Source organism: Kogia breviceps, chromosome 8 (assembly GCF_026419965.1).
Source record: "Kogia breviceps isolate mKogBre1 chromosome 8, mKogBre1 haplotype 1, whole genome shotgun sequence".
Lineage (NCBI taxonomy): Eukaryota > Metazoa > Chordata > Mammalia > Artiodactyla > Physeteridae > Kogia > Kogia breviceps.
In genome coordinates, this window is record NC_081317.1 from 71,910,240 (window position 1) to 71,923,747 (window position 13,508).

The window sequence follows — 13,508 nt, forward strand, 5'->3', positions numbered from 1 at the left end:
CCCCCGCTCGCCGCAACTAGAGAAAGCCTGTGTGCAGCAACGAAAACCCAACGCAGCCATAAATAAATAAATAAAAATTTAAAAAACAAAAAACAAACAAACAAAAAACAATGTCACCATTTTTATTAAAGGAAATAAAGGGTTTACAGTGGTAGAGACTTATAAGTGGAAGAAACCTAAATCAAAGAAATTAACTGAAACTTTCCTCTTATTCTTAGTCAGATTCTAAGCCTTACTGGTAGTCAGTGTAATGGAACTTCAGCCATTCACTTTGTAATATATTTCAAAGATTTCAATTGTAGAGCTTTTAATTTTAGAGTAGATTTTAGTTTTAAAGTAGATTTTACTACTGGTATTAAATTCATCATTTTTTAAAACTTCTTTATTTTTCAACATAAACTAAAAAGTGACAAGGTATAAAACTTCAGATGTAACTGCATTTAACTTTTGATAATTTAACAATCTTTGTATAAATGGTAGGCGTGTAAGTATACAGTGGATTACTTTGCTCTTCTTCCTGCTAAAGGCCAGGTCAGCTTAAAACTATATTCAAATTGTAAGAGAAAGGCATTAAAAGGAATTTAAAGAAGAGGTAATAGTTAAATACCAGAAGGCTGTCAGAATGGCTTTTGGAATATTTTTTCCGAATTTTAAGTCAAAATTACATCTCTGTATCTTGAATGGTTCTAGTAGTTGGAGGCAGGCTAATTAATTAGATTATCTATCTCCCTTCCCCTGTGTTGTGTACCTTTTTAATATAACTTCTCTATGTTCATCCATTTGCCTCCTGAATCTATTCTCTTAATTTGTGGTTGAGAGAATACACTTATTTTGTGGCAGCCAATTGCCTGATAGAAAGTCAGCTGATTTTTGAGTCAGATCTTTAATTCCAGGGCTTTAATTCCAGCTCTGCTGCTTCTTGGCTGTATAATCTTGGGCAAAGTATTTTCTCTGAGATTAGTTTTCTTACTTTTAAAGTGGACAGTGATACTATCAAACATTCACACTTGTTGTGAGGGTTAAATAGGTTTGTAATGCACCCAGCTCAGCTCCTGGCCCACAACAGAGCACAGATAAATGTTTTCTCCTTCCTAACAATTTCAATTTGTTTTATAATTAATGTAGTCACGATAATACTTCATAATGTTCATTGGCAAATAATAAGTATTTAGATTCATCTGTTCTAGGCCATGAGAAAGGGCTTATAATTAATGGTACTGTTGTGGGAGAAATGTTTGAAGTAATATTAATCTAAACTCTTAAAAATCTGTTTTAAACTGATAAATATTTGGTTTTTTTCTTTATAACGTATTAATCTTTAAATATTTTTCTTTACAAAAGTATTACATGACTACATTTGTGTTATAAAACGCAAGCATTACAGATGAAGTCAGTCTCTCCTGACCTTTCTCCTTCAGTCACTGTCACTTCTGGGTAAGCAGTGTTGTCAGTTTAATGTCTGTCGTTTTAGATGTTTCTTTTCACTTATGAACACATTATGGTTTACATTGTTTCCCAAAGTGAATTATTTTTCAATAATAAAGCTATAATTTAAGGAATTTCTTTGGAAGACTTACAAACTTGCCATAAATATCCTCAAGGAAAGATTTTTATAATGTGTGCTTTAAATAAAAAATCATTCCTTACATATTATAATACAGTTTGCTCTTTAAAAAAACGATTAATCTTAGATCTTTCCGTGACAATGCATATAAATATGTCTTTAACTGCTGGACAGAAATTCATAGTATAGCATAGAATACATTTCTTTAAAAAAACATTAATTGAGGGGCTTCCCTGGTGGCGCAGTGGTTGAGAATCTGCCTGTCAACGCAGGGGACACGGTTCGAGGCCTGGTCTGGGAACATCCCACATGCCGCGGGGAGCAACTAGGCCCGTGCTCCACAACTGCTGAGCCTGCGCGTCTGGAGTCTGTGCTCTGCAACAAGAGAGGCCATGATAGTGAGAGGCCCGCGCACCGTCGTGAAGAGTGAGTGGCCCCTGCTTGCCGCAACGAAGACCGAACACAGCCAAAAATAAATAAATAAATAAATTAAAAAACAAAACAAAACATTCATTGAGAGCTTCCAAGTTTGCCCAGTATTAGTGCTAGGGCTGAAACTGCACATGATGGTTAAAAGCCAAGTTTGTATTGCTTACATTCTAGCGGAGGGACATAAATGAGAAAATACGAGGTGCCTGAAGAAGGCTGATAAAAACCAAAACTGACTTTAGAATGAGTGGGCATGAAAAGCCTCTCTGAGGAGAAGTGGCTTTTTTTTTTTTTTTTTGGTGGGGTGGGGCTGTTTTAGAACTTTTTGATAATGTCACAAATACCTTTCCTATGTTTTCTTTTAGGAACTTAATAATTTTAGCTCAACATTTAGCATCATGATCCATTTCAAGTTAATTGTTCCATCGTTATGTCTTGAAAACTTTTTTTTTTTTCTTTTTGGTGGTACGCGGGCCTCTCACTGCTGTGGCCTCTCCCGCTGCGGACGCGCAGGCTCAGCAGCTGTGGCTCACGGGCTCAGCCGCTCCGCGGCACGTGGGATCTTCCCGGACCGGGGCACGAACCCGTGTCCCCCGCATCGGCAGGCGGACTCTCAACCACTGCGCCACCAGGGAAGCCCTTGAAAACTCTTTTGCCCTTTGAATGAGCTTTTTGCACCTTTGCTGAAAATCACGTGGCGCACGTGCGCATGTGTGTGTGTGTTCATGCACATTATTTTCATTCGTCTGTCTTTATGGCACTACCACACTGTCCTGATAATTTAGCCTTAGAGTAAGTTTTGAAATTAGGTAGTGTAAATATTCCAATCTTGTTTATCTTTTTCAGAGTTGTTATAGCTATTTTATGTATTTTTGTTTTCAGTATAAATTTTATCATGAACTTGTCAGTTTCTTCAAAAAGCCTGCTAGGATTTTAACTGAATTGAATTCAATCTATAGTACAATTTGGTGAAAATTGTCATTTTTTAAAAAACTTTCTTATTGAGGTGACATTAGCTTATAACATTATGTAAGTTTCATGTGTACAACATTATATTTTTACTTCTGTATACACTACAGCATGCTCACCACCAAAAATTTAGTTTCCATCCTTCTCCATACAGTTCAGTTTCCTTCTCCCTCCCCTCTGGTAACCATTGATCTGCTTTCTGTATCCACGTGGTTTTGTTTGGTTTGTTCTGCTCATTTATTAATTTAATTAGTTTGTTTTTTATGTTCCACACATGAGTGAAATCCTACAGTATTTGTCTTTCTCTAACCTATTTCACTTAGCATAATGAACCTCAAGGTTCATCCAGGTTGCCAGAGGTGGCTTTTTAAGTTGAGAACAGAGTTAAAAGGAGTCATTGATGCAAAGTCAGGGAGAAGATTCTACACAGAAGGAGCAAGTAGTGGAGAGGGCCTTTAGCTGGGAACCAGTATAGTGTGCCGGAAGACCAGGAAGAAGGCAAGCATGGTAGAAGGTTTGAAAGCCAGGGTAGGAGGTGGGATTGGAGTTGTGAGCCAGGGCCGGGCGTTTTGCTTACAGGACAGAGCAAAATATTTGGATTATTCTGAAAGCCCTGGGAAGTGGCTGAAGGGTTTTGAGCTGGACAAGTGATGTGGTTGTGATCCCTGTGGCAGATGAACTAGTTGTTTCCTGTTTTTGAAATTGCAGACAGTACTGCAGTGAACATCATTATGTGTGCCTCTTTGTTTTTATGTGAGAATGTTTCTCTGGAAGAAATATGTAAGGGTGGAATCACTGGCTTCCAGGATATGCACATTTAAAGTTCTTAATAGATACTGATAAATTGCCTTACCTACTTGCCGTAAAACAGGAGTGTATGAAAGTACCCTTTTTTCCAAACCTAGCTAACACATTTTAACCTTTGCCATTCTGGATGGAATGGCATCTCATTGTTCTAATTGAGATTTTTTTTTTTTACTGTATTTTTATGTTATTTATAAGTTCTTTTAAATACACATTGCCCTGTTCTTCGTTCTTATTTTTCCCAAAATGAAGTATTTTTCAGTGATCAGAGACATTATCAGTTTAACCTGTACTTCAGAGGGGTTTGGAACCTCCAATAGATATCCTCGAGAGAAGATTTTATTTTTATAATGGAAATCACTAACAAATAAATAACATGGGCTCTGCTAACCATAGAAAATTTTCAGGGTATTATGATTATGGTAATGATGATAATCAAGGTTTAGGCATAGTTCATCTGTAACTTTATAGTTTACTGAGTAATATAGGATAAATTACTAAGTCTCTCTAAACCTTTGCTTCCTTATTCATAAAATTCAGTAAAGTGCAAATCTCTTTAAATTGTTTCAGGGATTAAATTTAAAGTACCCTGAGTATAGAGTTTCAGTAAATGTAAATTCTCCTTTTCCAGCAAGATTTGATAATACACTTCAAGCTTCTGCACAGCTTCTTATATGATTCTTTCCTAGGCTTTTCCAACTTTTAGTGAAAGGGAAAAGAACATTAGTACTGAGTTTAAGATAGCTGTAGGAAGGGTCAGCCCAGGGGGTGAGGGAAGACCAGGGATTGAAAGGGTCTCTAATTCCTAATAGATTATGAAGTTTGAAGGGAATTATCAACAAAATAAAGCTAAAAGGCTTTTAAACATTTGTGGGCTTGGTTGCTTGCTACAAATTGAATAAATGTCTCCTTTGGATTAGTAATGTAGGTGGAAAATTATATTTTAAATTTCTTTGAAAGGACTTTCTCAGTTCTAGAAATACCATACATTGTGGAGGTGATACTGAAAGAAGTGAATTCTGTCTTTGAATGTCTAGCAACTTGCCCTACTTTGATGAGAAAGAAGAACTAGACTTTTTTCTCAGAATTAGTCTTAATATTAGAATCAACTTATTTAAAACTAGAATCAACTTGGTTGATAACTGAATTGCCTTTAATTTTCAGAGCGAAATGGAGAGAAATCAGACCTCCTCTTTTCTGTACAGTAGTTTAGAGAGGTTGGTTTCTCAAAGTGGGATGGATGGCATTTATGACCCCCTGATAGATTTGTTCAGGAAAAAAAAAAACTACTCAGTGTTAGGAAAGAAGTAATCTACAAATATTATTGAGTGCCCACTATGCACCGGACCCCATGTTAAATGTTTCAATGTTTCATGAGCACAAAGTAACACAACACTAAAGAATTAATCAGGTGGTACAGAAAGAGTCCCCCCACCCTTTTTTTTCCTTAAGGAATTACTTGCCATAATGGAGTATCTCCAAAGAACTCAACTTAGTTTTCCTTGATACAGCTATTAATTTTTACACTGATATATTTTGTATATTAATTTTATTTAGATATAATTAGCAAAAAACTTTACCCTTTAAAGTATACAATCCATGGCTTTAGTATATCCACAGGTAGTGGCAACCAGTACCACTATCTATCAGTAATTCCATAACATTTTCATAGCTCTCAAACTCTGTATCCATTAGCAGTTAATCCCCATTTCCCCCTGCCCCTGTTCCCCAGCAGCTACTTGTCTACTTTCTGTCTCTAGATTTGCCTATTTGGACTCCTTTCACCTACCATAATGTTTTCAGGGTTCATCCATGTTGTTGCATGTATCAGCATTTTGTTTCTTTTTATTGCTGAATAGAATTCTATTTATATACCACATTTTGTTCATCTACTCATCAGTTGATGGACATTTGAGTTTCTACTTTTTGGCTACTAGGCCCTTTTTCTCCTGTTTAATTTTTTTGATAAAATATAATTTTCAGAACAGTTTTACATTTACAGAAAAATGGAGCAGAGCAGATAGTAGAAGGGAATTCCCATATCCATCCACCCTCCTCCACCCCCGTCCCATGACTACATGGGTAGTCATGTCTCCCATTTTTATCACCTCATATCAAGGGTACATACTATCAACCTGATTTATGACTGTTGATGTTGACATTGATTACCTGACACCTGGCTGAAACCTTTGTCAGGTTTCTCCACGGTAACTTATTCCCCCTCCCCCCACTTCATATGGTTCTCTTTGGAAGGAAGTCATTGTATATTGCCCACAGTAAGAGACTGGGGGATTATGCTCTACCTCCTAGAGGGTGGAATATCTACAAAATTTATTTGGAAGTTTTCTGCAAGGGAGATTTGCCTCTTCCCCCCATGTATTAATTTACTCAGTCATATATTTTTTATCAGTATAGACACATGAATATCTTATACTTTGGTTAATAATCTAATACTATATTTTGATGCTCGAATTGCCCCAGCTTTGGCCACTGGCAGCTCTTTCTTGTCTCCCGGTGCCCTCTTTGACATACTTCCATAATTGGGGGTTGTTTTGCCTTTTTTTTTTTTTTTTTAAGTGCCCTTAATTTTCTCCTTTCATTTTTAAATAACCCAAATCCCCCTAGAAGTTGACTGTAGGAAAACTAACAATGCTCCCTTTCCCAGGTAATCGGATTCCTATGCTGATGGAAGAAATGTGCCTTACCTACAGCGGGTTGAGGGGGAGGCATCTGGGAATCTAAGGCTGAATAAAACACCGGTCCCAGCCCTCCTGAAGCTTAGTTTAATAGGTCACACAAGTAGTAATTGGTTAATTTGGGATTCAAACACAAATCTGTTAGGCTCAAAAACTTCTGTTATTTGTTCTACTTCAAACTACATATAACTGAGAAGCCTTAGAGGGTAAACACCTCAGAAATAGAGGATAAGACTTTAAAAAGACTTGTAAGAAAGCTGTTTTCAAAATTTTATCCTGAAGAAACTAACTCCTTTAAGCTGTTTTTTGTTATATTAGCTGGCTTCTGATTTCTCACTGAAAATTTGTTGTCATTTTACAAACTCTAATAGAAGATTTACTGTGTAACAGTCAATGGCATAATACAATATTTTTATGCTGAATTTTTATTAGATGCCACCTAAAATTCTTTTCACAAGTAGGTAGGTATTCAATTATGAGTATATACTGTTAGTATTTTACCATAGGATACCTAGTGATATAACACACATTAAATTATATTGCACTGCACTGCTATTTTATTCTCTGAACTAATTTAACTGAAGCCAATCCAAAAATCATGTTACTTCCAAGGATGTCAAGTGACTTAAGCAGAGCGTCTCTGTCATCTTGTTCTTCTCCACTGTGAGAAAGGAATGATGACCTGGTGAATTAGTTAAAGACACTGAAACTGCAGCCCTTTTTTGCCTCCTATAAATTTCAAAATTAGAATTTATTATTATAGTAAAAAGTGCTTAATGTTGGTTTTTTTTAAAAGAAGGAAGAAGGGAGAGAGGAAGAGACGGAGTCTCAGATTGGGTGTATACTTTGGAGTTGTTGGGCCATTTTTGTGAAAAGGATATTTCAAACTGGGTTTGTGCTGTTTAGTATGCAGCAAGATCAATTTAGCTGGTCATGGCCGTTAAAAAAGAAATGAAAGAATATCAGTGATCACTTGTTTTATGAAACTCATTTTAGTTATATAAGTCTATGAAAGATTGTGGTATAAAATTTACTTCATACTGAGGTTAAATGTTCAAAGAAGTTGAGAATCACTGCTGGAAGGGGACTTCTCTCTAGCCCTCCTGCTTTCCCTCCACCCTGAACTTCCACAACCTCATGACAGGACATTTCAGTCTTTTCTGAAAACTTGAGCCAGGGAAAACATTTTGGGAAGCTGAGGTAGGGAGTGGTAGGGACAAGGCAACACCCTCACACACTCCACTCTGAGCTCGGGAATGTAGTAAGAACATTAAAAATATTTCAGCTCCTCATTCTGGGTGGAGGACACAATCCACCAGTGAAAGTGGGTAACTAACCAGCTATGAAACACAAAAACATTTACTGTCACACATTCTTTTACAGTCAAACACCGTGTATATTTCAGTGCCTTCTCCCACCTCCTATTTTTATCCTTCAGGAGAGAGGCCTGAATATGGAGGTGGCCTTAGATTGTCGGGTACATATTTTCCTACCCCCTTTTTCATTTGCGCGGTTTTCAAAGTGCGTTAACAGAGCCTATGCAACTCCTGGCGCAATTGGCTGGCTGAGCCTGAGGAGTGAAGCACCTTTCTTGCTGGCTGGTGTGTCTACGGAGGGGGCAGCTGAAGGCTCTTGCCGAGTCGGGTAATGCTCAAAGGACCCTCATCACTGGACTGCGTCGGGAGGAAGGAAGAGCGCTCTGAGGTAGGGCAAGAAAGGGTATAAAGGTGGACGGGGGAGTCCACCACACAACGACTCAGAAGCAGCTTCAATAAAAGGCAAAGTGCATCTTTGCCGGATGGTGTAGGAAAGGAGGAGAAATCGGCAGAAGAAAAAGAACACCCCCTAAAAGGGTAATCTCGAGCGTCTCTGCTTCTTGGAACACTCTTAACACAGGCTTCCAGCCCAGCCCACCCAGAGCCAGGTGAGCGGCCGCCACCTCCCCGGCATCTGCAAGACCTGCTCCTTCATGAACTTGACAAGAGCGGAGCGCCTTCGCTCCACACCTCCGCGCAGCCTCCGGGGCTCCGATAGGGAAGACGGTGCGATCGATATCCTGGGAGGGGAGGAAGATGAAGAAGAGGAGGAGGAAGAGGAAGACGAGGAACCCGAGGGAAGCCAGCGGCTCCTAGAGCCGCTACACCAGCCGAAGGCGCGGCGGGGCGCGGGCGCGGGTGCGCTTCCCGGAGAGCGCACCGAGAGCGGCGGCGGCGGCGCAAGCGACTCCTCCGTGTTCGGCCCCAAGTTTGGGGCACCGACGGGGTCTGCGGCGGCCTCTGCGGGCGCCCCGCAGCCGGCGAAGCCCCCCTACTCATACATCGCGCTCATCACCATGGCCATTCTGCAGAGCCCACACAAGCGCCTCACGCTCAGCGGCATCTGCGCCTTCATCAGTGGCCGCTTCCCTTACTACCGCCGCAAGTTCCCCGCCTGGCAGAACAGCATCCGCCACAACCTCTCGCTCAACGACTGCTTCGTCAAAATCCCCCGGGAGCCGGGACACCCTGGCAAGGGCAACTACTGGAGCCTGGACCCCGCCTCCCAGGACATGTTCGACAACGGCAGCTTCCTTCGGCGCAGGAAGCGTTTCAAGCGCCACCACCCGCCTCCGGGAGCCCACCTGCACCACCCCTTTCCCCTGCCCGCTGCGCCCGCCGCTCTGCATGCCCCCTACCCGGGCATGCTGCTCGGGCCCCCGACCCCGCCGCAGCCTGTCCCGGGGGCCTATCCCGCCTCCACTCCCGGGAGCCGCCCGTGCGTACTGCTGCATCCTCATCCCCTCCGCTACCTGCTGCTCTCTGCCCCGGCCTACGCTGAGGCGCCCAGGAAAGCGCAAGGCGCGGATCTGGTGACCCCCGGCGCCCTTCCGGCGCTGCAGCCCACGCTAGGCTCCCAGCCTTGGGAGGAGGGTAAGGGGCTGGCGTCGCGGCCGCCAGGCGGATGTACCTCCTTCAGCATCGAGAGTATCCTGCAAGGGGTCCGGGGAGCTGGTACGGGGGCCGCGCAGAGTCTGCCCCCGACCCCGTGGGGTTACTGCCACCTGCTGCAGCGCCCGTCGTGCCTGTTGCATCGTCAGGCCGCTGCCCCCTTGCTCCACGTCTCCACCGCCGCCGCATCCGCTGCCCGGACGATTTTGCAGCAGCAGCAGCAGGGCTCTGCCAGCGGCTGCGCTCCCAGCAAGGGCGCTCTGCTGAGCCGGCACCTGTCCGCCACCGCGGCGCTCCTGGGGTCTCAGCCTGGAGTAGAGGGCTCTAGGCTGACGTCGCTGGTCGCCCTTTCGGGCGGAGAGGGGACCTCACCGGCCTTTTGAAAAGCACCCACACCTGTCCTGGAGCCGACTCCTTGGGGCGGACAGGGAGCCAACCTGAAGGGCGGAGCCACTGGGGGTCACGCTCTCCTCGCCGCCTGTCCTGGCGCACTCCACCTTCCACAGCCGGGACCAAGGGTGTGTATCTGCATCCTATAGCGGAGCAACCACTAATTTCGGTTCGCTGCGAAATACTTACAAAGGAAAAGTTGGTTATTGTTCCCTTAAGACAACCTGAACGTAACTGTTCGATGGCGTCAGCGTCTCACATTTCTTTTCCAGCCTCCAGTCGTGACTTCCAAGGCTTTTCCGATTTGCACATTTCCAGAGGAACTATGAACGTGAGTGCGGCATTTTGTTCTGTTATTAAAAGAAAAACAAAGAAAATAAATCGTCCAATGCACAACGTTTCCCCCGTCTTCACTCCCTAGGAACTGCAAGTATTATTCCCCAATCCAGCGCAGAATCCTCGTGCCCCTTTTGTTTTCCTGAAATCAATGTGTGATATGAGTAGAATTTTAATTTCAGAGGATTTATTTCTGATCTGTATGTCTGATGTGCCATCTTCCGTGGAGAGGTGTTAAAATTAAACATAACTATATGGACTAAATAAAGTGCTAAATCATTACACAACATTGTTTATTTTATATTTTATATTACTTCGCCTTCTAAATGGAACTTATTTTAAAACTTAGTTTTTTCCTCCCAGTTAAACAATTTAGTTTTATAATTCATATTCATTATAGACGTCAGAAACAATCCATTTTCAAAATGGTTTTTAAAACTTCCGAATATTTGAAGTTGAAAAAATTCTGGCTTTTAAAATATGGGATTTAGTATGTATGAAATCTATAAGTGAAAAATAATTAGAGGTCATCTAAATATATTCTCCATCTTTCTAAAGCGTTGATTTTTCTCCTGAGTAAGTTGAAGGGCGATTTGACATGAATCTTAGATGTGGTGGCCAAAGTTTATTCGGGAAAAATAAAAGACAATTTAAAAAATTAGAAATGACAAAACTAGGGCCCAGAGAAAAGGGAAATATCAAATGAAACACTCGGATCCCGGACATTTGCAATTTAAAAAACTCCCAGGTCAGGTACCTTCTAGGAACTTCTATTCCCTTTCTTTAGAACAGAAAGAACTTTCTCTCTCTTTCAAATAAATTTCTGAAAAGACTTTGCAACTAGAAAGGTTTCACTGTATTCCGTTTCAGGTGACTGGGTGGGGGGCAAACAAGACGAAGATGTCCATCAAGAAATACTGCCACCAGAGAAAGCAAATTTCTAGAGACCCTGCAGCTCTCAAGGTCCTGACCAGGGCTCACATTTCAAAAGAACTGTATTCCGCACGGGTTTGGAGGAAGTCCCCCCCGCCCCCGTGAGTGTAATAAGCTCCTTCCCCCTCATCTACTCTTCAGCCCCAGTTTTGAACTTCTCATTCCAGAAGGAAGGAAACATATAGAGACACACATTTTTACAGCCGTTTAATTGGTCCATTTGTACTCCAGCTTCTCATCTCCATCCCATCACTCGGAACTTCTGCCTACGACCCCCACTGACTCCTGGCTTGCAGTAGTTCGTTCCGAGGGTGTTCTGGAAAGTTCCCAAGCCCAACCCTTGGGCTTGGGAATGGAGGCCCAACCTCCATTCTCGAGCTTCCGATTCAATTGCCCTCCGCTCAGCACCTGCAGCCTTCGCCCGCAGGGCAAGCACCACCAGTTGACTACGTCGGCCCTATCCTCGGCTTGCAGGCGATCCTCCAAACTATCCCCTTCATTCCCCTCTCCCTCCTTAGGCTTTGCCAAATCGTGAACTCAGTCTGTCTCGCCCTTATCACTTCAGCTTTAAGATCCTTTCAGCAAATTCTGCGGGTTGGGGCTCACCGAAGAGTTTGGAAACAAGGGAGAATATAAAGGGAGCCTATTTCATGCCAATAACACACTCGTTCACATTCCAATTTCCTCTTGCCCTTTGTGTGGAAACTCTCCAGGCCTACATTCGTTCATTTATTCGACCAACAAACGTCCGAGCGCCGGGTACAGCCGCGGATGAGCCCAGAGCCGACCCTGAGGCTCTTCCGCGCGCCCCGCAGGAGACGCCGTTTACTTCCTTCCCTTGACCCCAAGCCAGACCACCGGAGCCACGAACGTGGGTGAATGCGGGCCGGAATCCGGCCCAAGCCGGCCCCTAAGCTCCTAATTGTTACCGAATGAAACCATATCGAACGATCAATCTTCAAGAAAAATATCGATTTCGTCGAAGAGTAAATTAAACGTTCTTCTCCTAGCGCACATGGCGCTCAGGTCCACCTGCACGAAGCGCCGCGACCGCGCGGAGAGCTTCGGCCTTCACCGGGGCTCGCCGAACGGACCGGCGCCTGGTGCCGCGGCTACTACGGGGCCGGACTAGCGCGTTCCGGGCGGCCTTGTGGGGGCGCAGCCCCCGGGGCAGGGGCGGCCGGCGGCGGGAACGGGCCGAGGGCACGTGGTGCTCGGCACGGTGGGCAGGCCAGGCCGCGTCCTGTACCGCGCCGAGCTCGAGGCCGCAGCTCTGGTTCCCAGGCGCCGGGGGTTCGGAGTAGGGGCGTCAGGGCGCCTTCCGGGTCCGGGGCTTCTGTCCACCCCGCGGTTGGCCTCGGCCCAAGGCTTGGACAAGAACGCGGGTCCATTTTAAACCCCCGCGTGCGCGGCGCTTCTGAGTTACGCAAAGGACTAGAGGGTCAGGGGTCGTCTCCTACCCTCGGGATCGTCTTCCTGAGGCCGGGTTGACTGGAAGCATCCAGAGCTGCCTGAGTAGTGGAGCCAAAGGGCTGGAGCGGAGTGCGAAGGAGCTGGGAGGCACAGACAGGCCGGGCGAGGGTAGAAGGAGAAACAAGGAAAAGTGACTCTCCCTCAGGTCCAGCCCGCTAATAATAACACTAATAATAGTAACAATAGCGGCTAATCCTTCTCTCCTGCTCCCTGTCTGCGGGGCAATGGATTCCCCTTTAACCCTCCCATCACCCAATGAAGAAGACACTATGGAATCTCCATTACACAGATAAGAAATTTGCGATTTAGAGAGAAATTAAGAAACTCGCCCGAGGACCTTGGGCGGTGGCACCGGGCGCTGTCGGGTTTCTCAACCACTAGCCCCCTGGGCGTCAGCAACCTTCTCATGCCTGGGCTTCCAGTGGGTCGCCGAGGCTGAGGCACGAAGAGGGCCGCGGTTCCAGGTCGTACATCCGGGCTCCCGGATCCGGCCCCGCGCGCCAGGAAGCGCGTTTCTCTCCGCATGACCCGGACGCCCCAAGGCGACGCACGGTCATATCCGCAGCCCAGCGCCCTGGCTCCGCTCTGCGTTTCCCTAGGAAGCACCTGAGCGGAGCGACGGGAAGGTCACGGCCGCGTCGGCCCTGGCAAGTGCCCCGGCCCTCGCCAAACTCGAGGACTTCGCTTAACCAAAGGTCGCCCGTGAGGAGTCAGCAGAGTCCTGACAGTGAGTTGTTCCTCCCCAGCAGGACTTTCGCTCTTTCTCTTCGTGGTTGCCAACAGCCCAGGCACCCCTGCGCATAGGCGTCGGCGGTACCACGAACCCCGACCGCCTGTAGGCCCAGAGCCGCTGCCTCCTCCCTGCCGCCCGCCCTTGGCGGTGGAGGTGGGCTCCCTCCTGCCCCGTGCAGCCCCGCCCAGCCACAGTTCCTCTCCGGAATCTGGACCCTGCGTTCCGCTTCGCGCCCAGTGAGGGCACTGGATCCT

The 13,508-nt window shown here is 45.1% G+C and overlaps 1 protein-coding gene across 1 annotated transcript; it reads left to right on the forward strand.

Moving 5' to 3' along the window:
• Nucleotides 1-8,347: 8,347 nt before the first annotated feature.
• LOC131761085 (forkhead box protein D4-like 1) lies at nt 8,348-9,772 on the forward strand. Its single transcript, XM_059071385.2, has one exon. The coding sequence runs from the start codon at nt 8,432-8,434 to the stop codon at nt 9,770-9,772; it is 1,341 nt and encodes a 446-aa protein (XP_058927368.1). The 5' UTR covers nt 8,348-8,431.
• The last annotated feature ends 3,736 nt before the right edge of the window (nt 9,773-13,508 follow it).